Below are 22,649 nucleotides of genomic sequence, written 5' to 3' on the forward strand. Positions count from 1 at the left end.
GTTCCTAGTTTTTTCATTTTTTGTTCATGACAGGTAGAACCCACCTATTAGCCTCAATTTTTTATATTTTTTAACCTTTTACTTCAGATGCGTTTTCAATTCTCTCTCCCCTTCCCGAAGCATCTGATCTCTCCCTCTGCCTCACGTCTCTCTCTCGTGTGGATCTCTCCTGTGCCTCGCATGCATCTCTCTTTCTCATGCCATGAATGCCTCGCAGGGGCATCACAGCCGTCGGCACCGCCCCTGGTAGCCTCCGTCTCCCACCAGACCTGCTGGTGTGCCGTTGCCTGCTCCTCGCTCCAATTTGATGGCGGCATCACTCGATTTGATGGCACCAATGCACAATTAGAGCTTGATTCAGCGGCATGGCCGGTTGATTCGACTGCGAACAAGCTCGATTTGGCATCACCGGTGCTTGATTCGATGGCGGACGAGCTCAATTCAACCGCAACGTGACCACTGCACCCTTGTCTCCATCTCTTTCCCTTTTCCTCTTCCAGCGAGCAAGTCTGCACATGTGTCCCCATCTCTCTCCCTTCCTTTTCCTCTTCCAGCGGGCAAGTCTGCACATACGCGGGTAGAAAAACAGCCGAAACAATGGAGTAGAGGCCTCCCTGTAGACCCGTGGGTGAAGGGGCTCGTGGGGAAGAAACAGGGACCTTCCTACTTTAGCAATCTGAGTAGGGACCCTGCTCGAGCTGGAACTTTTATCTTCGGTTCTTATTTTCTTCTAAGTAGGGAGTTGAGTAGAGACTTTGTTGGAGTTCCTCTTAGGAGATAAGCGGGGCGCATGTTGTTTTCCTACTTCTATGCAAAGCAGCTTTGGGTAAGCGAAAATAAGTAAAGCGGTTGGGTAAAATTTCACTTTTTCCCACATATAAGTCGCTTATAAGTGGAATAAAAAACAGGACCAAAGTTTTCAATAGAGTTCATGTCATACTAACACAAAATAGAAATTTTCAGAACAGAACTCTTATCTTGCTGTTACCCCTGGGGAACTTGACATGCTGCTATACTCGTTTTAGCCGTGTACAAGTCACGAGCATCTACTTCACCGAACCCGCGAACCCTAAGTCGCGAAGGGCAATCAGAACATCAGAGTAATAGATTCATCCAGGTGTCCAACAAAAGTGTCATCATGCGCGCTAAAGAATCGTGCAAAAACACAGTAGATGTTACATTAGATGTGAGCCAAAAAAGAAATGACATTAATACGACAAATAGGGTCACGTTAAGATCTGGTTCATCTCAGGCTAGAAGTAATTAACCTAACGTTACAAGAGAGCAAAATTTGTGGCTTTCATCCTTTCATTTCGTCACTGTCCAAACAATAAGAACTCATATGGCTTCTCAAAAAAATATACAGCTAACAAATGGTTGTTTCTCACTACTGCAGCTTTATAATTTCTCAACTCAAGGGCAAAACTGGAGACACTTAACTGCGAAAATTCTAAGCTATTTATTTCGAGGATAAAAGATTGTTGCAAGCATCAATTTCAGCAACATGCGAGCTCAAGATAGCCTGACCCGATGGATTTGCTCCAATGACGTTTGTTGCAGCTTTGAAAACCGCTGAGCGGATGAAGGTATCCTCCATTTTCTTCAGGGTATCCTCAACAACTCCAATGCCCAGACAGTGTGACAAGATCAGCCGCCCAATAACTTCACCAAAATGTGCTGGAGCTTTCGGAAGGTCAATAGCAAGATCATCCAGAAGAGAACCATAAAGCAAGCATCCAGTTTCCAAGTCTACCGTCTTGATAATATTCTTGCTGTGGAGGTGTTCCAGTAGCCTCACAAGAGGATCGATGGAATTGCCACCTTTGTCAAGAGCAAGATTGATCGCTTCTTTAACAACTTCTGGGTAGTAATCAGGACTTTTGAGCTCCTCAATGCACTGTTGTGCTTCATCTAGTATACAGACATGGAAATACTCCTCAAGAAGAGAGACGGTCTTCTTTTGAAGACTAGCAGAGTTTGGCTTGGGAGCAGCAGCTGGCTTCTCAACTACAGGAGCTGCAGATGGAGCTGGTGCAACAGCGAATCCAGGAGAATAACTTGAAGGACGAGATATTGGACCCCCACTGCCCAAAAGCGCGCTTGTCTTGCCACTAGTTAGTGCTCCACTGCCTTGAGGAAGTAGTCTAGAATTGACAGACGATGGCTTATTCACCAGCTGGGTGTGGCTGCGGAGTGGATCAGCTCTGGATTTAGAACGTGGAACTTCCCAATTATCATTATCTAACCCAGGCATTCCAGGCATCTTTCTCGCTCCAGGCATGCCAGGCATCATGCCACCAGTTCCAGGTCCATTCAATGGAAAAGCTCCAGGTGAGAGTGGTCCTCCAGTACCGGTCCGTCCATTCCTTATGTTTGCAGTCGACCCAGGTCGCAATCCAAGTTTCATTTCTGCCTCTGTATGAATTTCACTGATTTTCTTGGCTTTTATCTAAGAAAGAAATAACAATATATCAGAGTCAGTGAAATTTGGAAATTCAACCCAGTTTGTGCATAAGAATAGCAAGTGTCAGTCCATGAAGAGGTGCATTGCATTGAAGTATACTAGTGTCTTGTCAACTATCAGCATGTGAAACATATATCTGCAACTTGCAATGTGTGTTTTATTCCCTTGACTTTACAAGATCCACTGGCTGTACACTACACACTGACACACAAAACACTTACGCAAATAAGTTTCAAGGTGAAGCTGAGAGACATATACCTCCTCACGTCGTGGCACCCAGTTGTTTGAACGGAGATCAAGGACATCACGTGCCATGAACCTTAAACGTGGTGCCAACTGAGTATTAGTTGTAAGATCCTTCATGCGGTTGAAGTAGACATCATTAAATCGACGAGACTTTGGGTTCTCATCCAACTGTTTACCAATTGTGTTGAAGAACTGGCAGATGGCCTCAACATTTTCCTCAGCAGGGCATGAGTTGCTATCAGAACCCAGCAGCTCCTGTTTACAGCAAATGAGTTAGAAAATATTTCACAGGGAAAGAACATAGTGCAGGTGGAGAAAAGTGTTCGAGTCTAGAGAAGTCTATGCCTGCTGATGGAAAAAAAAAAGAAAAAAGATCATGCCAGATCACCCATTTACAGTTCGGCCCATTTCAAAATCTTACCCTATGGTTTCATATTTGCTGAAACTACCAAGCCGAAGAGTAAGAAATACGTACGTATGTACCTGAACAATGTGATGTACTATCTTCTCCGTCACCATTTTTTGCTTCAGCAGTTCACCAATAAGGCGAATGTTTCCCAGTGTTCGAAGCTTCACAAGCCTTTCTTTATCACGTCTCTCCATCTCCTGGTCTGGACCAGTCAATTTCTCTACCTCGGCCCGTAGGTTGCCAGCACCTTCAAATGCTTCTTGACAATTGTTCAACAGTACACGCTTGAATGTAATCTCTCTATCACCAGGCTCTTCAGGAGGGAATGATGGGAGGCTTTCATTGAGTTCAAAGCACAGCTGAGCATACATCTGACAGAATGTGGGCTCAAATACAGCCTTCTCAAACATGAGAGTAATAACATCCTGAATAGACAGGAGAAAAGAGGTCAATCACAAGGAAATTATAACACCAAAGGCAGCAGAATAAAGAACAAGGTATAAACAAACCTTCAAAATATCAGCTGTAGTGATTCCTGCTTCTATCAATTGGCCCTTCAGAAGGTCAAACTTCTCTGGAGTCAATTTGTTCAGTATTCTGGCAATGAACAAATACAATTTAAAAGAAAACAAAACAATTTTGACTTTCTGAATACAATATTATAGACAAAAAGATTGTTGACAGAGGTAACAGAACAAGAAGGAAAAAAAATCCGAAATCAAGTAATACCCTTTCACAGCTTTCAGAACTTTCTCTTTTTCGGAGAGATTTCCTCTCCGGACTGACCATGGGACTTCAGCCTTGACAAGAGCAGGGGTGGGACCAGTCTGATGTAAAATAAATCAGGAATGTTAGAAAATTCATTTAGGTTTCATATGTAAATGGTTGGATGGTCATGCATTAGTTTTGCAGTAGCTTTACTTGTGTAGCATCCAAATATCTGTGGTTGTTCATTAAGTGCTTGAAATGTGATGAGGCAACATTTTTGCACTAATAAGCTCACATGTTTAAAATATTACGCGAATTTGAGCTGATCATCTCAACACTAGAACATTTAGCATGTGGGTAGTATTTCTAAGATTTTGATTCAATTAAATATATACGACCATCGCATCAGCATTTACATTGTATATGTTTATTCATGCAACAATTCCCGAATTGACTAGTAATCAATCATTGCTTGCAACCAGGCATTTGATGTGAATGCATAAAGGAACTTTTTTCTGCATGTAGAAAAATCCTATAAAAAGCATACACACAAACTTAAGCAAAGCAGTTTAGCATAATAGTTACCGAAAAAAAAATATGGCAACATAGTCATACACAAACAGAACAGCAGATCTCAGCCCAAATAAACACTTGCAAATTTTCACTGAAGAAACGATGGTAGCACAGATGTTATTACTCTGTTTCAAGATACCTGAGCTTTAGCAGCAAACTGGGAGCTTAATTGCTCCTGCTTTCCACTTGAAACACGAGATTCTTTAGCTTCACGGATTTTATCCCAAGACTTCTCTTCACTAGCAACCGGGGAAGTTTGAGAACGTGAACGCCAATCACGACTGTCAGTCTCAGTATAGCCGTTATGTGACTGAGATTGTACCTATCACACATTATAAAGCACCCAATCTTACTGTAACAAAACTTTGCAGCACTGCAGAAAACTAGAGCAGTATGAAGGAAGTAACCAAAGCTGCCATCTGAAAAGTAATGGAAGAGTTCTCACATTTGAGTCATTGTGAAGCCAACTTTGATCCTGGTGTTCCTCGCCAAGGAGTACTACACTAAAATCTTGCTGAAGTTTCAAGATTTCCTTAGCTATATCAACAATCTGCAAAATCATTTTAACCAAAACATGGACTGATAAGAATACTGTACTCAGGAGGAGCAGAACACTTGCAGCAATATACGCAAACATTTGGAGATGAATACAATAACCGTTATTAACATCACGCTACCCTCTTTAAGAAACTACACATTGGCCAACACTGCTTCTTTATGAATGTTAGGATGTCTGAAAATAAAACGTGTTTTCAGTTTTCCTAACATTTACTCACATACACTCAGGGGGTTCAGACTGAGTAGGACCAAGACCGAGTATATGATGTGCGACTTTAGCCTGACTAGGCATGAGGATGGGGACGTTAGCCTCGAAGGTCAAGTGGTGGCCAAGAAGGATACTTTCCGGTATCTAGGATCAATGCTTCAGAAAGATGGAGACATTGATGAAGATGTTAGACATAGAATTTCAGCCGGTTGGTTGAAGTGGCGGCAGGCTTCGGGCATCCTCTGTGACAAGAAGGTGCCACAGAGACTAAAAGGTAAGTTCTATAGGACGGCGATTCGCCCGGCGATGCTATACGGTGCTGAATGTTGGCCTACAAAAAGGCGACATGTCCAGCAACTGAGTGTAGCAGAGATGCGTATGCTGCGTTGGTTCTGCGGGCATACAAGAAGGGATAGAGTCCGGAACGAAGAGATTCGAGATAGGGTCGGGGTGGCACCTATCGGGGAGAAGTTGATTCAACATCGGTTGAGATGGTTTGGACATGTACAACGGAGGCCTCCCGAGGCGCCGGTGCGTAGTGGAGTTTTAAAGCGGGGCGATAATGTAAAGAGAGGTAGAGGTAGACCTAGACTAACTTGGGACGAGACGGTTAAGAGAGACCTTAAGGAGTGGAATATCGCTAAGGAATTAGCTATGGATAGGAGCGCTTGGAGATTAGCAATTAGCAATTAACGTACCTTTGTTACTTTTTGTTTAACCCCTAACTCTTCCTTTGGCTTGTGCCCTTTTTGTGTTTCTTATTCTTGTTTTCTGTGGGTTTCATCTCTAGCCTACCCCAACTTGCTTGGGACAAAAGGCTAAGTTGTTGTTGTTGTTACTCACATACACTCACAAAAGAGTGACATTTTGGGTCCTTTTTATATAAAAAAGGTTGTCTCAAAATATATTCCTAAATATTATAATTTTACTAGTTTGCAAATATAAAATAACAGAAATTAGCAGTCAAAACTGTGTCTTGGAAACCGAGAATGGTACTCTTCCATGAATGCACAAAGTAGATACAGCAACAAAGCCTTTTAGTCCCAAGCAAGTGGGTAGGCTAGATATGAAACCCATAATAATCACAGGAAGAGCTTCAAAAAGGAGATAGCAGTAATAGTAGTATTAACAACCACAACAGCAACAACAAAGCCTTTTAGTCCCAAGCAAATTGGGGCAGGGTAGAGCTGAAACCCAACATTAAAAAGCAAAAGGATGTTTAACTGATGTGAAAGATGATGAACAAAGCATATCACCTCTATTTTCCTTTTTACAATATATAATACAGATAGTAAAAGCAGTGCCATCATTTGGTCGACATAAAAACAGCTGCAAGCAGTCATAGGATATCAGAAGTGAAGTTTAGATAAATAGAATTGATTGCCTCACTTCCAAAATTTCGATTTCTAATGGTCACCTCCCTCAATTACCCATAGATTTTCTTGTCTTGCCTTTTAGATTTTCTAATGGTCACCTCCCTGAATGATTTCAACATCGTGTTGTTTCCGCATCCTAGTTCTCAGAACAGGTAAATGATTTCAACATGGTATACTATGAGGTGGATGTCTGGTCACACAAGAGTGGTGTGTCAGGAGTTACTTTCACATAATGAAATAAGCAGCTAAAATGAACAGAATGAATATGTACCTCACGCATTTCAAGGAGTTGATCTCTTGTGTAGCGAACCCGCTCAAGAGGCTCAAAACGTGAATCTCCAAGCTGCAGCACATTATTACGCAAGTCAGAAAAGCGAAGACATGGATACAGCAAAAGAAAAATATTGTTGTACACAGAATTTGCTGGACAAACACACACACACACACACATACACACAAGGTTTCAAAAAGTGTTAGGCGCTAGGCAGGCAGTCAGGTTCCACCAAATACCTAGGTGCTAGGCGTCGGGGCGCTGCAACGCCTAGCGGCTAGCGCCTAGGCGCCGCTTTTTAAACAGAGCACACATCAACAACATGCATTTGGAATTGCCAGCACAAGTCAGACAAGGAAACTTGAGTAGGGTAGAGGGCCATTTCCATGGTTAACGGCCTACATAGGCATGTAATGGTGATAATGCAGTTTAGCGTATCATTTTTTTCGGTGTTTCCTAATAAAAGCAGAGCTTAACTCATTTTGTGGAAACACCTAGTCTTACAACTTCGCTAAAGAAGAGCACAACCATGGAAACAATTACATCACCATATGACAAACTATATAGCAACTAGTAAACGAAAATCAAGAACCGATAATATGGCATTGCTCTGAGTGCGATTGGTGTTTGTCTTTGCTCTCTTTCAGTCTTTATTAAGATTTTGTTGAATAAACAGGGGCAGACATTTCTAAATAAAGACAGTTATCAGTTACCATCATAAGTTTTAAGAAATAATCCGTACCCATGTAAAGATACATGCCTACAACTCTTTTGGACAATGTGCGCATGAAAATATGAGATCATGGTAGCTCATACAAACCAGGATTCTATGATTCAGTAAATGGTGCTGTCTCAGTCACTTGACCTTCTAGTGAGTACAAAGTTATCATCCTTGTAACTAGTTGAGATGGTAGTAATATCTGAAGCTCAGCCAAACTAAAATATGCTTTATTCATCATTTTCCAAAGTGTCGAATTGGGCAACAACCAAACTCCATAAAAAGCAGCTTCCAAATCAAGTATGGCAGCTACAATAGCTATACTACAAAACTTGTAATAAATAAATGGAAGAAATGCCTCTACCAACACAATATGCTATGGCACTACGCTTTATAGACCATATAGTACATGCAGAAAGCTATATGCAGAAATAACGAAAGCTAAAACTGCTTCTGCTCTGTCAAAAGGTCCAGCTCTATTCAGGAACAATCAAACCATCAAAGCCATTGCAATGCCACAAGGAGCACTCCAACCCACAAAATGGTACGTTTAGCCAGAGTAATAACCCAATAGAAGTGCCTAACATGTCCCAGCACCAATGTGTCTCCTGCGTATGTTCAATGCCATCGCCTCTAAAAACAGCCCAACTGTAAATTAAGTTCTACGAGCTTTAGTTACCAATTCGGCGCCGGTACCAATACGACGCAGACGGAAAAAATTCAGACATCCCCCCCCCCCCCCGCATCTCTTCCTCGGGGCCACAGCAAGCACAAACCCCATAAAAAAACCTAGAACACTGTACACCCCCACCTCGCCCCGCCCCCAGCTCCAGATCGTGCGGTCACCTTGGCGGCAAAGCCGGTCGACGACCCGCCGTGCGGCCGGAGGAAGTCTCCGGCTCCAGTGGCGGCGGCGAACGCGGTGGGGAAGAGGCGAGGGGCGCGCAGGCCGATGCCGCCACCGCCCGGGCGCAGGCTGATCACCGGCTGGTCCGTCGTCATGGTTGCTCTGCTGCTCCGGTTGAAAATCGACTGCCGAGCCGGGGCCGAATCCGCGCACGAGTGCGGATGGAATCGAAGATTTTGGTGAGCTAGGTACCTGTGCCTCTCTCTATCGGCGAGGAGAGGCGGAGGGAAGAGGAGGCGGCTGCGCGGCCGGGTGTGGGGTTTATCGCGGAGATGCTATTAGCCTCTCTCCAGCGATATCCTCCGAATCTCATCCTCTGCGTCCTTCATTTACAGAATTTTCTATAAGATTCTCTCCTCTATATCTCATTTCTCTCCAACAACATTCTCTAAATCTCGTTCTCTATACATTAAACCTTATATTAGAAACGTATTTTGTTCCAAATTTTTATACGTACGTATTTATCATACCTCAAACGCTATGGACATATTTTATTTTTATTTAACTCAGTGTTTGAAATATAAAGAAAAAATAGAGAAGAGAAGAGAGAATCTCTATATATAGAGAAAACCTGTAGCGTTCTCTATTTTGAGGACCATTTAGAGAACGCTGCTGGAGCAATAGAGAACGGAATCTTCCTCTATATATAGAATACAGAACGCTGCTGGAGACAGTCTTAGGGCCTGTGGTACGGTATCTTTTTCTTTTTTTTCTTTTTCTTTTTCGAGGAAACGTGGTATCCAGTAATTTGGTGTGGTGGGCTAGCGGGCGGCGGCCAATGCGGTTACTCAAATAAAGCCAGCTTGTCGGGCTGAACGTTAGGCTTTCAGACGACGGCCCAGGTGAGACGGTTTCTTTTTTATGAAAGCGGTGAAACATTAGCTATAGTGAATTTGTGGTGTGCTGCAAATTGCATTCCTTAGAATTCTATATGCACGTATTCAAGTGATGTATTGGTTAGATCTTTTTTAATATAGTACCCTGAACTCAACTATGAGCTCTCAGTATAGGTTTGACGGCGCTCTAAATTGTAATTTGTTTTAGTTCTGTGATAAGTCAAACCTCTCTAATTATGATTAAGTCTATAGGGAAAATACAACAATATATACAACATCAAATTATTATTATTAAGATCGCCATAAAATATGTCTTGATTGTGCAGTTATTCAGTATATTGTAATCACTCTTCCCGCCATTCAAAATTTGCCAATAAGTATAAGAGATTCCGGATATAGAGGAAACCACATATTAACTCGTCGCTAGAACAAAAACTTCCTAGATAAGGGAAAATTTGTGGAGCCGGTGCCAGCCCCTGTGTTTGAAGGTCTGAGTTACTCCTGATTTCAGTTGATTAGTTGATTTAGACCATATATAATAAGGGGTGCATACGTCTTCTCCTATCCTCCTTAGTTTGTCTTAAAAAATCATAGCTCTTACACTCAAGGACGGAGGGAGTAGATCTTAATATATTTTTCTGTAAATTTAATCAAATTTAAAGAAATTTGATTTAGAAGAAAACTAAAACGACATCCATTTTGGAGCAATTGAAGCAGAAGTTATGGTTGAATGAATAGCAACACAAAAGAATGGGGGATGTGTGAAAGGGACAATGGGGTAGATTGAACCTCACTCAAAAAAAATATCAGTAGAACCTTCATTGACATGGTCACAAAAATCCACAATGTGCTACCTCTCTGGTAGTGATCGCATGATAGGTGCTAAGCCGTGAGTCACCTACCCAAATAAAGGTGCACAATATTTTTAATCTGGTTGTGTGTTGCCGGTGGGGCCATCTTCAGGTCTTAAATGATAACTTGATGAATATGTATCCGCAATTACCCTTAGGGACTGTTTGGATCCTATTATTTTGGAGAAATTGGAATCTACTTAATGTAGGCTATTTGGCTTAGAATTTGACATCCCACCACTTTCCAACCATTTTTCAAAGTTCAAATATAAATTTGTCCTAAATTCATAAGACGGGAGATGGAAATTGATTATATACACCACCAAAACTATATTTCTATTCAATAACTTATAGCACCTTTTTAGCTCACTCCTCTGTAGTAGAAATATAGCACACTTATCCCTCATATGACTAACAATAATATACAAATATATTCCGTACATAATCATATTAACTTAGTAGCTTTATATCTAAATTATTATTATTAGAATGGAATTCAATTCTAAGATTCCAAACAGGATGAAAACTCGTGCAAAGCAGAATACTCGAGCAATGGCAGACGTCGAGATAAACCAAACTCCGGCCTTATACTTCATCTTCTCGCGTCCAGCTAAGTTATTTCTGCCATTCTATGGCTTGGCACATTGTTATTCTCTGTCGACGTCAACTGGCTATTAAAAAGCCTTTAGAAGAACCGAAAAAGAAAAATCATAACAAAAATGTGTGATGGCGTACTAGAAAAAAAGCAGAAAAGGGCAGCACTATATGCCCGCTGTTCGAAGCATTCTCCCTTTTCAGGATGAGCTTTGGAGCAACGGCTCCACCAGCATGAGCAGTGCCCTGCTGTAAAGTACTCGCGTGGCACAGGAAACGGAAACAAAAACGTGTGTCGGTACGCAGTTCGTAAAACGACTAGCTCCGGAGGCTGAGTGAGCCCCTGCCCAGCAGGAGCGAAGGCGCGCAGGCTCGCACGGCTGCAGCCTGCGCGGTGGATCACAGGATCAGTGGAAGGACGTTGAAAGCGAGCAGCGCCACCAAGGCTAATCGTGGATTTGGGCGTCACGGCCCCGACACGCCGACTCGGCGTTCCCATCATGTCCCAGTACCAGGCCAGGCGTTCCAGCGCCAGACGACCCTGGGTCCACGGGTTCACTTTCCGAATCCATGAAAGCCACCATGACCCCCATCCTGCGCCTGAGCAGAGCAGTGCTCAAAGCGCGGGCGAACGGCCACGGCCGGCAGGGGTGCGTTCCCGCCTGGCGAGCCGAGCCGCCCCTCCACTCCAACGTCGGCCATCGCAGCAGCCGCCAGGAACGGGCACGGCAACAGTCAACTGACAGCAGAACCAGCCGCGGCCGTTCTCTTCCGCCGCTCCATTAAACGCGACGCGAGCCCCTCTGGCCGCACATTCTGCTTCTTCTGCAGCAAGGACTCCATTTTTTCCCCAGTGTTGCCGCTACCGGTCTACCACCTACCGCCATTACCGTGCGCGTGGACGGCATGGGGCCGGTGACCTCACCCTGACACGGATCCAACGTAGTAAGAGTAGCTCCAGCTACGCGAGAGGCCGGCGGAGGGCGCCTGACTTATTGGCACGCCCGCCGCCGATCCGTCCGGGCCTTTTTCGTGTGGAAAAAAACGCACTGTCCCCATCGGAGGTTTGGTTTTAATTACAGTGAACCTGTGACGGCGGTTGCTGGTGACTGCGCCTCGCACGGTCACGCCGAACCACCGCGAGCCACCGCATGCGCTTTCTCTTGCCATTTCTCCCGCACCAAACGCTCTCAGACTTACGGCCGTGTCCTCGAAGCGGAGAGCTAAAGGAAAACCAGAGCTGTGGTGTGCAAGTGGCAATGCAATGGCTGCTTGCTTGGTCTGCACGAGCTCAGGGCACCAGTGCTGCAGGCTGCTCGCTTGATTTTTGCTGTTGCGTCCGCTAGCCTGTACCAATCAACCAACGTGTGCCGACTTTGGTTGGTTCCCGCAGCAAACCGCCACGGCAAACAAGAATCTTGCAGGTAGCAGCAGCAGCAGCAGAAAACATTGGTCGGGGCCTGAGATGGCTGACAAGTGAAAAGGTGCTTGTGAGGATGAGGAACCCAGGCGGCAGGTGCGGCGTCGGAAGCCGTCCTGGCGGCAGCTGGGGCGCGACCGGCCGGACACGCGGGGGGAGGCGCGAGCAGCGATGGTGTCACGGTGGGCGGGGTTGCCACTTGCCAGAGAAACGTGTTACCCTGAAAAAGTGCAGAGCTACATGATCGTGGTAGGGCTCTGGCAAGCTTTGGGACGTTGCCCCTGGGATGAAAATCGTTGCTTTTTCTATAAATATTGCTATCGCTTAGTTTTTAAATTATTCTCGTCCTACTAACCATTGTTAGCCACCCCTCAGTAACCTTACTTATTGTTTTTGAATTAGTCTCGCCCTACCAACCATTGTTAGCCACCTTAGTAACCTTACTCAGAGTAAGGTAAGGTGCGCAACGGCTTTCGCGCTAGCTGCTCAATCGGTACACGTTCACTTGCATCACATGCACAAGTGTGGCAATCATCGATCATCACGACGCGCTGCGATGGTATTAAAACCAAGTACTTGATATCGTATGAACCTGCGACTGCGAGCGCGAGGCTGCCAAGATGACCTCAATGCGCCGGGTCTAACACACCACCTCCATCGATATTATATAGCTAGATTGCAACGATCTGATTATTTTCTCGATCGCCTCAATTCGCATGTCCGCGCACGCCACTCAGCCATTGAAGCCGTCGTCCTCGGACGCCATTCATCAGAAATGCCCCCGGACGGCGTCGCCGCTCCCGATGCACACCCCTCGCCGCCCAGACCAGGTCGCGCCGCGCGCCGACGCCCGAGCCGCCGCGTTCGCGGTCGCCCTTCCTTCCGACTTCCAAGTCCGCGCCTCATGGCAGGCGCTCCGCGGCGCACAGCCTCGGACGCTGTCATCACCGTGTCACTGCTGATGCGGTGGGGATGATCGGGGCAGATCACCAGCCCCCGCCCCCACGTCCAGGGTCCGGTGGGGTGGACCGCGTCCACCGACGAGCGAGCCCCTTCCTGCCATGCCAACCAGACCCCCGCGCGGCCGCCTCCCCTGCCGAATCCTCACCCCCACCCCGGCTGGTCATCCATCCCACCAAACGCCCGGGGGACCACCAGGGGTCATGGCGGACGGCAAGGGTGCGGCGGGTTGCGCGCACGGGTTCCCCGGCTATAAAAGCCGCTCCACCCCCCGCGAGCTCACCAGCTCTCCACCAAGAGCTAATACTAGTATACCCGCAGGCCGCCGGCCGCACCACCACCTAACGCCGCCTGCTTTACACCGCGTCCTGCGCTGCCGCCGCGTTGGGTTGCGTTGCGTCCCAGATCCGCCGAGTTCTTCGACAGATAGCTCGAGCAAGGTAAGGTGCCCCGGATTCGACTCTTCCCCGTCTGGTTTTGGTTCGCCCTTCGCCGTGCTTCCCCGAGGCGGGGTTTTGGTGGGGAGGAATCCTGTGATGATGACGCGTGCGGGGTTGGGTTCGCGTGCAGATGAAGATCACGGTGCGGGGGTCGGAGATGGTGTACCCGGCGGCGGAGACGCCGCGGCGGCGGCTGTGGAACTCGGGCCCGGACCTGGTAGTGCCGCGGTTCCACACGCCCAGCGTCTACTTCTTCCGCCGCAGGGACGGCGAGGGCAACGACCTGGCGGCCGCGGACGGGAGCTTCTTCGACGGCGCCCGGATGCGGCGCGCGCTGGCGGAGGCGCTGGTGCCCTTCTACCCGATGGCGGGGCGGCTGGCGCGCGACGAGGACGGGCGCGTGGAGATCGACTGCAACGCGGGCGGGGTGCTGTTCCAGGAGGCGGACGCGCCCGACGCCACCGTCGACGACTTCGGCGACTTCGCGCCCACCATGGAGCTCAAGCGCCTCATCCCCACCGTCGAGTACACCGACGACATCTCCGCCTTCCCGCTCCTCGTGCTCCAGGTAACGAACCGATCGATCGACCCCCTCCTCGCTTGCTGTTACATTTCGCTAGGATTGTTGCCGCGGTGCGGTTGCGTGAGGGGATCGAGGTTATTGCCTGGTTCGCCGGTAGTGCCCGCAGGCCGCAGCCCACGACATCTCGGTCAACGTAGGCAGACGCGTCGCATATACTTGTTGCCATGTTGGGTGCTTGTCTGGCTGGGTCGGGGGCACGTGCGCGTTCTGCCGGTGCCGAACTGCCGAGGATGACACATGGGCGGGCGCCGACGCTCATCAGAGCGCGTGGGGACGTTGCTCGAACCTCGAACGCTGCTCTGCCTGGGTGTGACGGCCGCGCCTGCCGTCACCGTAGTGCCAGTTGTACTCCCCGTCGGCCCATCCCGTGGGAACACCGGAAGACGTTGAGCGAGCCTTGCCCTTAGCTTGCGGCATCTGCGAAAGAAACAGCCTCTACTCTAGCACTGGGTTCGTAAAACAACACAAAAATGCAACCAGAGCTGTCTGAAGCAAGTGCAACCTGCAGTAAGGATCACCGATCACGTTGGCAAGCAGAGGTCTCTGAAGAAATCAGAGTCACATTTAATCGCTACTATGCTAAACTGTCGGTGAGAACGAGAGTTTCATGTTTTGATTTCCCACCTTTTGTAGAATACCAGCGATTCAGCGCGCCTAGTTTCGGGGAACATTGCTGGCAGAGTGAAAACGGGCCATTACAACATGTCCATGGGAAACCCAAAATTTGTTTCATGGTTGCGGACATAATACCTAGAGATTAGCTCGCTTTTCGTAGGTCTTTGCAGAGAATGACTTTGCTGATAGCTCGCATTTCATGGTTGGGGTCGTTATGCCGAAATATGATGTCCTTTTGCGGGGTTTTGCCTCCGCGAAGTAACAATTGTGGCAGCCATGTGCTACCATTTCGAGTATGCATACTCTGGTCTATAGCTTACTCTACTATCTATCAGCTTTGCGTTCACGGCAATCCCGGCACCACCAAATTGCCATTTCGTAGATTTTCGCTTTCTCTCAACCGGTGGACGCATACCCGGCACCGAACTACTTTTTTTGTAACCGGCGCACATGATGGAACCTTCGTAACACATGCATACCAGACTCATCAGGTACGGTGCAGCTTTGCACCTTGACGTGATGTGACCCGGCAACCACACCGATGAGCAGCGTGGGCTGCTCCTTTCGTGTTTGGCTGGTTGCGTGCTGGGTGTTCTTTGCTTAGGAATAGGATGCACAGCTGCTTGATCGTTCAAAGAAAATGATAGCCTAACAGGAGCGCCAAAAAGACGAGGCTATTTTTAGACTTTTCTTTGGGACAGCAAGCAAACGTTTGGTGGCTTCTTCTGTTCTGATCTGCAACTCTCTTGGCTTGTTATATTGCTTAGCTATCGTGTTTGGTCATACTTAGCTGTACACCCATGATTACATGGCTGACACCGGTTAGCATGATAACACACCGCGGCGCCGTACGTGGAACATTCAGATTTGCTAAGGAAAACTTAGATCTTCTAGGACTGTTGGGGTGTGGGGATGCAGTAAGCCAGCATTGGTATTCAATGTGAAAGTCGTTGCCTGTGATGGAAACTGGTGCCCTCGTGGTTACACTGGATTGGAGCTGCAAGGTGCCAAAAATGAATGCATCTGCTAGTCCATTCAGTTTGGTACGATGATGATCATGTGGTTGTTTGATGCATCTTTCTGAGATGACTGTTCTACCATAAAAAACAGAAGTAAATAACAATATTCAATGCCAGTGGTTGATGACCGCGTCTTGTGTCACTGCTAATTTGTTGTTAGCCATTTTCAGGCTCCCATCTTCTTTTCTACTAGAGAAAAGATGGATCACCTGCCCCCTATCTCATTCAGTTACCTACCGGCATCTATTGAGCATTGACCTTGTTCTTCAGTCTCGTATTGTGTTCTTAATTTGACACTGACAAGTCAAAGACTTGCTTATAGTTCAAAACTTATGAAGCCATTTCTGAAACTAACCGAAGTTGGCGCCCGGTTTTTGCTCCAGGTGACACACTTCAAATGCGGTGGCGTGGCAATCGGCGTGGGCATGCAGCACCACGTCGCCGACGGCTTCTCCGGCCTGCACTTCATCAACTCGTGGGCGGACCTCTGCCGCGGCGTCCCGATCGCCGTCATGCCCTACATTGACCGCTCCCTCCTCCGCGCGCGTGACCCGCCGACCCCGGCCTACCCGCACGTCGAGTACCAGCCGGCGCCCGCCATGCTGTCCGAGCCGCCGCAGGCGCCCCTCACTGCGAAGCCGGCGACGCCGCCCACCGCCGTTGCCATCTTCAAGCTCAGCCGCGCCGACCTCGGCCGACTCCGCTCGCAGATCCCCGCGCGCGAGGGCGCGCCGCGGTTCAGCACGTACGCGGTGCTGGCGGCGCACGTGTGGCGGTGCGCGTCCCTGGCGCGCGGCCTCCCCGCGGACCAGCCCACCAAGCTGTACTGCGCCACGGACGGGCGGCAGCGGCTGCAGCCGCCGCTCCCGGAGGGCTACTTCGGCAACGTGATCTTCACGGCGACGCCGCTGGCGGACGCCGGCACGGTGACGGCCGGTGTCGCGGAGGGCGCGGCCGTGATCCAGGCGGCGCTGGACCGGATGGACGACGGGTACTGCCGGTCGGCGCTGGACTACCTGGAGCTGCAGCCGGACCTGTCGGCGCTGGTCCGCGGCGCGCACACGTTCCGGTGCCCCAACCTGGGGCTCACCAGCTGGGTGCGGCTGCCCATCCACGACGCGGACTTCGGGTGGGGGCGGCCCGTGTTCATGGGCCCCGGCGGCATCGCGTACGAGGGACTCGCGTTCGTGCTCCCCAGCGCCAATCGCGACGGCAGCCTGTCCGTGGCCATCTCGCTGCAGGCCGAGCACATGGAGAAGTTCCGGAAGCTCATCTACGACTTCTGATCGCCTCGACACCAAGCCATCGGTGAGCACAGGCGCAGCGGAAGGAAGCAGAGAAGCGCTAGAGAGACGCACAGCACAGGACAGGGAGGGTGATCTTACTAGGTTGCAGCAAGATTCTTTGATTGCACATCCTGCACACTTTTTTCCGTTCCTGCCCGCTCCCTTTCGGGCGGGTTGTATACGTTTTGTGCCGTATGATTCACGGGCCTGAACGGCCTGAACAAATTGTATGATGAACAATTTAATCCGTTTTAATGATACAGGTTAATAAGGTCACTTAAGTTATCTCTTGATCCTTTTATTTTTTTGAATAAAAATCTGTGCAGGATTGCAGGACGGTGGTACAATTCTGAGAGTTCCAGATGAACCATCAATCAGCTTGAAAGGATCTCTGTTCTTGTTTTATTTTTTACACGTGCAGGTTGGAACCTGAAAGTACAGTCTGAACCTATCCTTACCAAACCTGCACAGAATTGAACCTTCTTTCCAAACAGTTGACGAATTGCTGCATTCCAAACAGGCCGGCCGAATAGTTTGAATCGAGAAGACGCTGTACTGCATGACAAGGGCACGGCAGTAGGAAGATCTCTGCAGACTGCAGCGCGTTCCTTCTCGGGGAGTTCTTCCACGAACAGTTGCAGTGATGGTTGGTCGCGGAAGTCCCCTCTAGATTATGGCCCCGGGACCCCATTGCGTGGAGCCGTGGACGAGGTGGGCAGGTGGCAACAGGAAGATGAGGATTAGGAATTGATGCATCGGCTGAGCTGGTGCGGTGTGGGGGCTAGGGATCTTGCTCGAGGGAAGGTCGCTGGCCGTCCGATCAAACACCAGGGACACCACGAAGGCACGATGTTCGCCTGTTCGGTTGATGGATGATTGGTGGGCGTCTGGTGCCCCTGCTGGCTGCGGCTGGTCGCAAGCAGTTGGTGACACCGGTGGGCTCCACGAGGCGGCCGACCGGCGATTGGCCACTGCCACGAGCCCACGTCACGTTGCCTCGTAGTCAGCTCACCATGGATTATCCGTGCCTGCTCGGGTGGGGGTTGGTGGGTGGGTCCCGCACGCCTCGCGGGCTCGCGGCCATGCTCGTACGGTCTGGCCACCAAACCCACACCCCCACACGATCGAGAAAGCGCGCGGTGCACCCATGGGTTGGTCAATTTGAAGCTAACCAAACTTTTTAATCGCTCCGCGTCATGGCTGGCATGATCACTTGAAGGCTGCTACAGTAATCCAACTCCGAGCGCGGCGGTGGGCACGAATGCTCGAACTATGCACCTGCCACGACGTTCATCCAGCTCGCCGTCGTATCCATCATGTCGATGGCCTCCGGCCATTGCCAGCGTGTCAAGCTTTGGTGTTTTTTATTGGTTTGGAGACAAATCCTTTTTGTCGTGATGGATTTAAAGGGCCACACACTACCAAAACCCACCTATATGGGTTGCTTTTATCCGCCGTCAATATGGCATGGTGCCTAACCACCCACCCATGTAAGGGGCAAAGGCAGGTTCGGAAAGCAACAAGTTCTCGTGCGGGCTGCTTCATCATTTCTATCAAGTATAACGTATATTCATTCAAAATTGATGAAGGTGGACACGCCATTCCAGCGTGTAGCTAAGCATGCTGAGACCTGAGTCAAAAAGTGTTTCTATCTAATTTTTCTCGCAGCTAAGACGTGCAAAGCTTAGTCTCGTAGTTAAGATGGTACACCATACCACCCTACTCTCCCGCGTAAAGCAATAAAGAATCTTTCTCTGACATTTTGAAGCACCCCTAGAATTCATACGCTGGAACTGTTTAGAGCATTTGGTTGACATGTGCTGCTATATTTTGCTCTGAAAAAGAGAGGTTAGATATAGATTGATTATGATCCATTGAAGAATGTGGCACGACGAGCCTAGTTCATGCAGTTTTGAAATGTGAGGAGACAATAACAGTTTTGATGCTTCTCAGTATAGGTTGAAAAGATAGATAACTAATATGATCGAGTTTAATTCATCATAGCAAAAGAACCCACATAAAACACGAGTTAGCCAATTAACCCCATCTATAAGCATGATCCAATTTTCTTAAAAAAGCATGATCCAATTTTCTTAAAAACAAGCATGATCCAACCTAGCGACCTGATCCCATTACTCTAAAAAGTAACTTCTAGCCGCACTTTAAATGTGTTGGGCTGGTCTACGTCATAGCCAAACCACCAAACAGACACAGACTCTGCATCGGTTTTTACAACTCGACCCGCTGTGGATCGTCAAATTCCATTTCGATTTGAAATCTATTTTATTTTCAATTTCACGTGCAGTTTGTCGTGAGTCAATTTCACGTGCAGTTTGTCGTGAGTTCCTTTGGGCTCGGCAGAGGCCCATAGTCGCCCCTTCACTTCCAGAAAACACAAACCAGCCGTCTCGATCCTTCCATCCGTCCGCAGGCGAGAGTTATCTCGTGCCAGCCCCGCCGTCCTCCACCCCCGCATCCGATAGCTAGCGCGAGCAAAACCCCTCTCCCTCCGGCTCACCCGCGCCCGCCCCCGGCACCGCGAGCCCATGGCTGCCCTCCTCCGCACGGCCGCCGCCCTCGCGCCCCCGCCCTCGTCGCCCCTTTTTGCGCGGGAGCCGCGTGGGCGGTGCCTGTCGCTCGCCTGCTCCCGCCGCGCCCCGGTACGGCCGCTCCGGGCGCGGCTGCTGCAGGCTCCGCACGTCCTCGGTCACGCCGGGGCCCGGCTCCGGCGCCTGGGCGCCACCGAGGCCGATGAGGCGGCCCAGACGGCGACGCAGGTGAGGGGATGTGTTCCAGCCTGTAGCTGCTGCAACCTCCGTCATTCCCTTGTGTGGTTAGTTTAGTTGTGAAGAATAGCTGTTAGATTTCGGATATCGTTAGCTTCCTGTATGAAATTGAAAAAGGACATATGAATTTTAACAACGTATTGTCCATTCGGTGGGCACCCAAAGTTTGCATCTTATCTGTCTAGCAATGATATAATCAGCAACTGCTTTGCATTGGCATCTGAGGACTAATTGTGTGCCCTTACAATATGATACATTACTGTTTAGGTACCTAGACTGTTCATGCGTTTTGTATACAAGCTATCCGTTTCTCCCCCTATGTTTTGATTTGTGACTGGAGATACATACTAACTACATAAGCACTGTGATTAGGGGGACTGAGTGGAGCCTTCCTTCCTGAATTGTTTTATGTTTCAGTCGGAAGCCTGTCAACACATTCTATTTGGTAGATTATTTTTGTGGTCTGAACAGTTCCATTTTGCCTTCTTTCATGACCACTACCAGATCCTGGCTAGTCTTGATCAAATGATCAGTGATTAGAAGGTCAAATTCGACTATTATGCAGCCCTCAAGAAGATCCTGATTTGGCAATGTAGCACAGTTGTGATACTTAAATTAAATAGTCTTGTTTCCCACATCGGTTATTTTTTGTTGGAGACATAATAAGATTTGTGTTATGTTAATTTATAATTCATATCCCGCATAAGCCCATAGGCTTCTGAATTCATACTCACTGCAATCTAAATGTAAATTATGAAGTTCGATCAATCTTGAGATTCAGTAAGTAATGCGACCACTTTGATGGTGTAATGGCAATAGCCGCACCCACCTGGATGCCCATGCACTCGTACTTATTCATCAAGCTGCTAGTCTCCTGTTTGGTCGTTTGGATATAGCAAAATGCACAATTTAGTTGCTTGAGTATATTGATTTGTTGAATTTCACTAAATACATTACCAATTTGTTATCTTGCAATTCTGTTAGAGGGTTTTTGGTTTTCAAAATTTACAGATTGAAGCCTTCATTCTAGCTTTAATACAGTAAGGTACTGATTTGCTTAATAAATTGTACAATAGTTAAATTGTAGACTGTACTGTAGTGCAGGGATGCAAACTTTTTAATGCAATTACTCTTTTGTGCATGTTACGTAATTGAAAAGATAACCTTTTCTTATGTTAGGTTGGAAAATTCTCCAAAGATGACACTAGTGCAATTGATATTACTGTGAATGCTTTTATACAAGCTAAAGATGTTGATTTTATTGCAACTATATCCACATCCATGCACTGACAGTTTGACTATATGATGTTTGAGCTTTTACTTATGAATGAATCTATTTTTGATGGTGCAGGAGGATTCAGAAACTGAAGTTACTGGAGATAGTGCTGCAGATGATGGTGCTGGGAGCATAGATGAAACTTCATCTATTATTGTGACAGCCTTGGAGTCATACAAAGAAGCTCTGATTAATGATGATGAAGCAAAAATTGCTGAGATAGAGGCCTTTTTACTTTCTATTGAGGATGAGAAAAACTCCCTTATGAACAAAATCACTGTTTTAGATGCAGAACTGGCAACTCAACGAGAACGTATCTTGAGGATTAGTGCTGATTTTGATAATTTCAGGAAAAGGACAGAAAATGAGAAGCTTAACATGATGTCAAATGTGCAAGGGGAACTTATAGAGAGCTTTTTGCCTGTTCTTGACAACTTTGAAAGAGCAAAATCACAAATAAAGGTGGAAACAGAGGGAGAGGAGAAAATAAATAATAGCTACCAGAGCATTTATAAGCAATTTATTGAGATTCTGAATTCATTGGGTGTTGAAGACGTTGAAACTGTTGGCAAACCATTTGATCCTATGGTAAGTTAGTCTTAGCAACACAGCCGCTAGATAAAATCCTAACATAGGCATATTCCACTTAAAACCATATTACACTTGGATAATAGTTCAGTGTAATCAGGTGGTAGTGTCTATCGACTATTTGAATTCTGCAACAGAAATGCAAAATATTTATAGGCTTCTTTGTTCATCCGATGATTTCCGAATACAAATTATCCTGAAAGATTATTTCTTTTGCACCTTGCATTTCAGCTTCATGAGGCTATCATGAGAGAAGAATCAACGGAGTATGAAGAGGGGATCATCCTCCAGGAATTCCGAAAGGGTTTCAAACTTGGGGAAAGACTACTTCGCCCGGCAATGGTAAAGGTGTCTGCAGGACCAGGCCCTGAAAAGTCTGGGGAGGATGACCCTACAGAGGTTGAAGATAGTGTGGCACCTCAAAAGATTGAAGATGTTGAGGACGATGGCGATGCGGAGTAGTGGAAGTTAATCTGTGGAAAAACAAGAACAGGTCCAGAAATTTTGATGCTTTTCTGGATTTTGCCAAGCAGACAACATGATAGTACCAATTTGTTCAAGCTAGAGTTAGGCCCGCAAATGTGCTGTTCCTTCCTGCTGCTGACATGAGGTGTTGGTATTGCCACAAATTTGTGTTTCCACCGGCCGTGGGTGATGACTCGATGTTATGTTCTTACAGAGGAACTTTCTTGATTCATTGATGCATAAACATGATATTTTAAGGAGTAAATTAGCTCAGATTTGTGATGGATCTTGCAATATCTGAATTCCAAGATATTTGCTGCAACGTTTCATTACTTGCGCAAGGTTGAGCTTGTGTACGCCGGATCGGCACCATATGTCCATGTCTGATAGAGCAGCACGAGAAGTTTGAACGAAAATCTCACAGCTAAGCTTTCAATTTCCTAACCAAGAAACATGATTCATATTTAAACCTCTTGATCGCGTATTGTAGCT

At 47.5% G+C, this 22,649-nt stretch overlaps 3 protein-coding genes across 3 annotated transcripts; 2 read left to right on the forward strand and 1 right to left on the reverse strand.

Annotated features, from left to right (window-relative positions):
- Positions 1-1,187: 1,187 nt before the first annotated feature.
- Positions 1,188-8,710, reverse strand: LOC112892238 (eukaryotic translation initiation factor-like). Its single transcript, XM_025959375.1, has 9 exons — positions 8,378-8,710; positions 6,814-6,885; positions 4,846-4,950; positions 4,540-4,722; positions 3,849-3,946; positions 3,629-3,716; positions 3,194-3,544; positions 2,723-2,965; positions 1,188-2,449 (listed from the first exon to the last, which is right to left on the reverse strand). Exons 1-9 carry the CDS (start codon positions 8,531-8,533, stop codon positions 1,460-1,462), a joined length of 2,286 nt encoding a protein of 761 aa, XP_025815160.1. The 5' UTR covers positions 8,534-8,710; the 3' UTR covers positions 1,188-1,459.
- A 4,436-nt stretch (positions 8,711-13,146) lies between these two features.
- On the forward strand, positions 13,147-17,327 carry LOC112873798 (hydroxycinnamoyltransferase 2-like). The gene is made up of 3 exons (XM_025936858.1): positions 13,147-13,539; positions 13,670-14,107; positions 16,140-17,327. Exons 1-3 carry the CDS (start codon positions 13,201-13,203, stop codon positions 17,040-17,042), a joined length of 1,680 nt encoding a protein of 559 aa, XP_025792643.1. The 5' UTR covers positions 13,147-13,200; the 3' UTR covers positions 17,043-17,327.
- A 2,125-nt stretch (positions 17,328-19,452) lies between these two features.
- LOC112876827 (protein GrpE) lies at positions 19,453-22,439 on the forward strand. Its single transcript, XM_025941012.1, has 3 exons — positions 19,453-19,819; positions 21,180-21,692; positions 21,924-22,439. Exons 1-3 carry the CDS (start codon positions 19,589-19,591, stop codon positions 22,152-22,154), a joined length of 975 nt encoding a protein of 324 aa, XP_025796797.1. The 5' UTR covers positions 19,453-19,588; the 3' UTR covers positions 22,155-22,439.
- The last annotated feature ends 210 nt before the right edge of the window (positions 22,440-22,649 follow it).

The sequence above is a fragment of the Panicum hallii genome, chromosome 1 (assembly GCF_002211085.1).
Source record: "Panicum hallii strain FIL2 chromosome 1, PHallii_v3.1, whole genome shotgun sequence".
Lineage (NCBI taxonomy): Eukaryota > Viridiplantae > Streptophyta > Magnoliopsida > Poales > Poaceae > Panicum > Panicum hallii.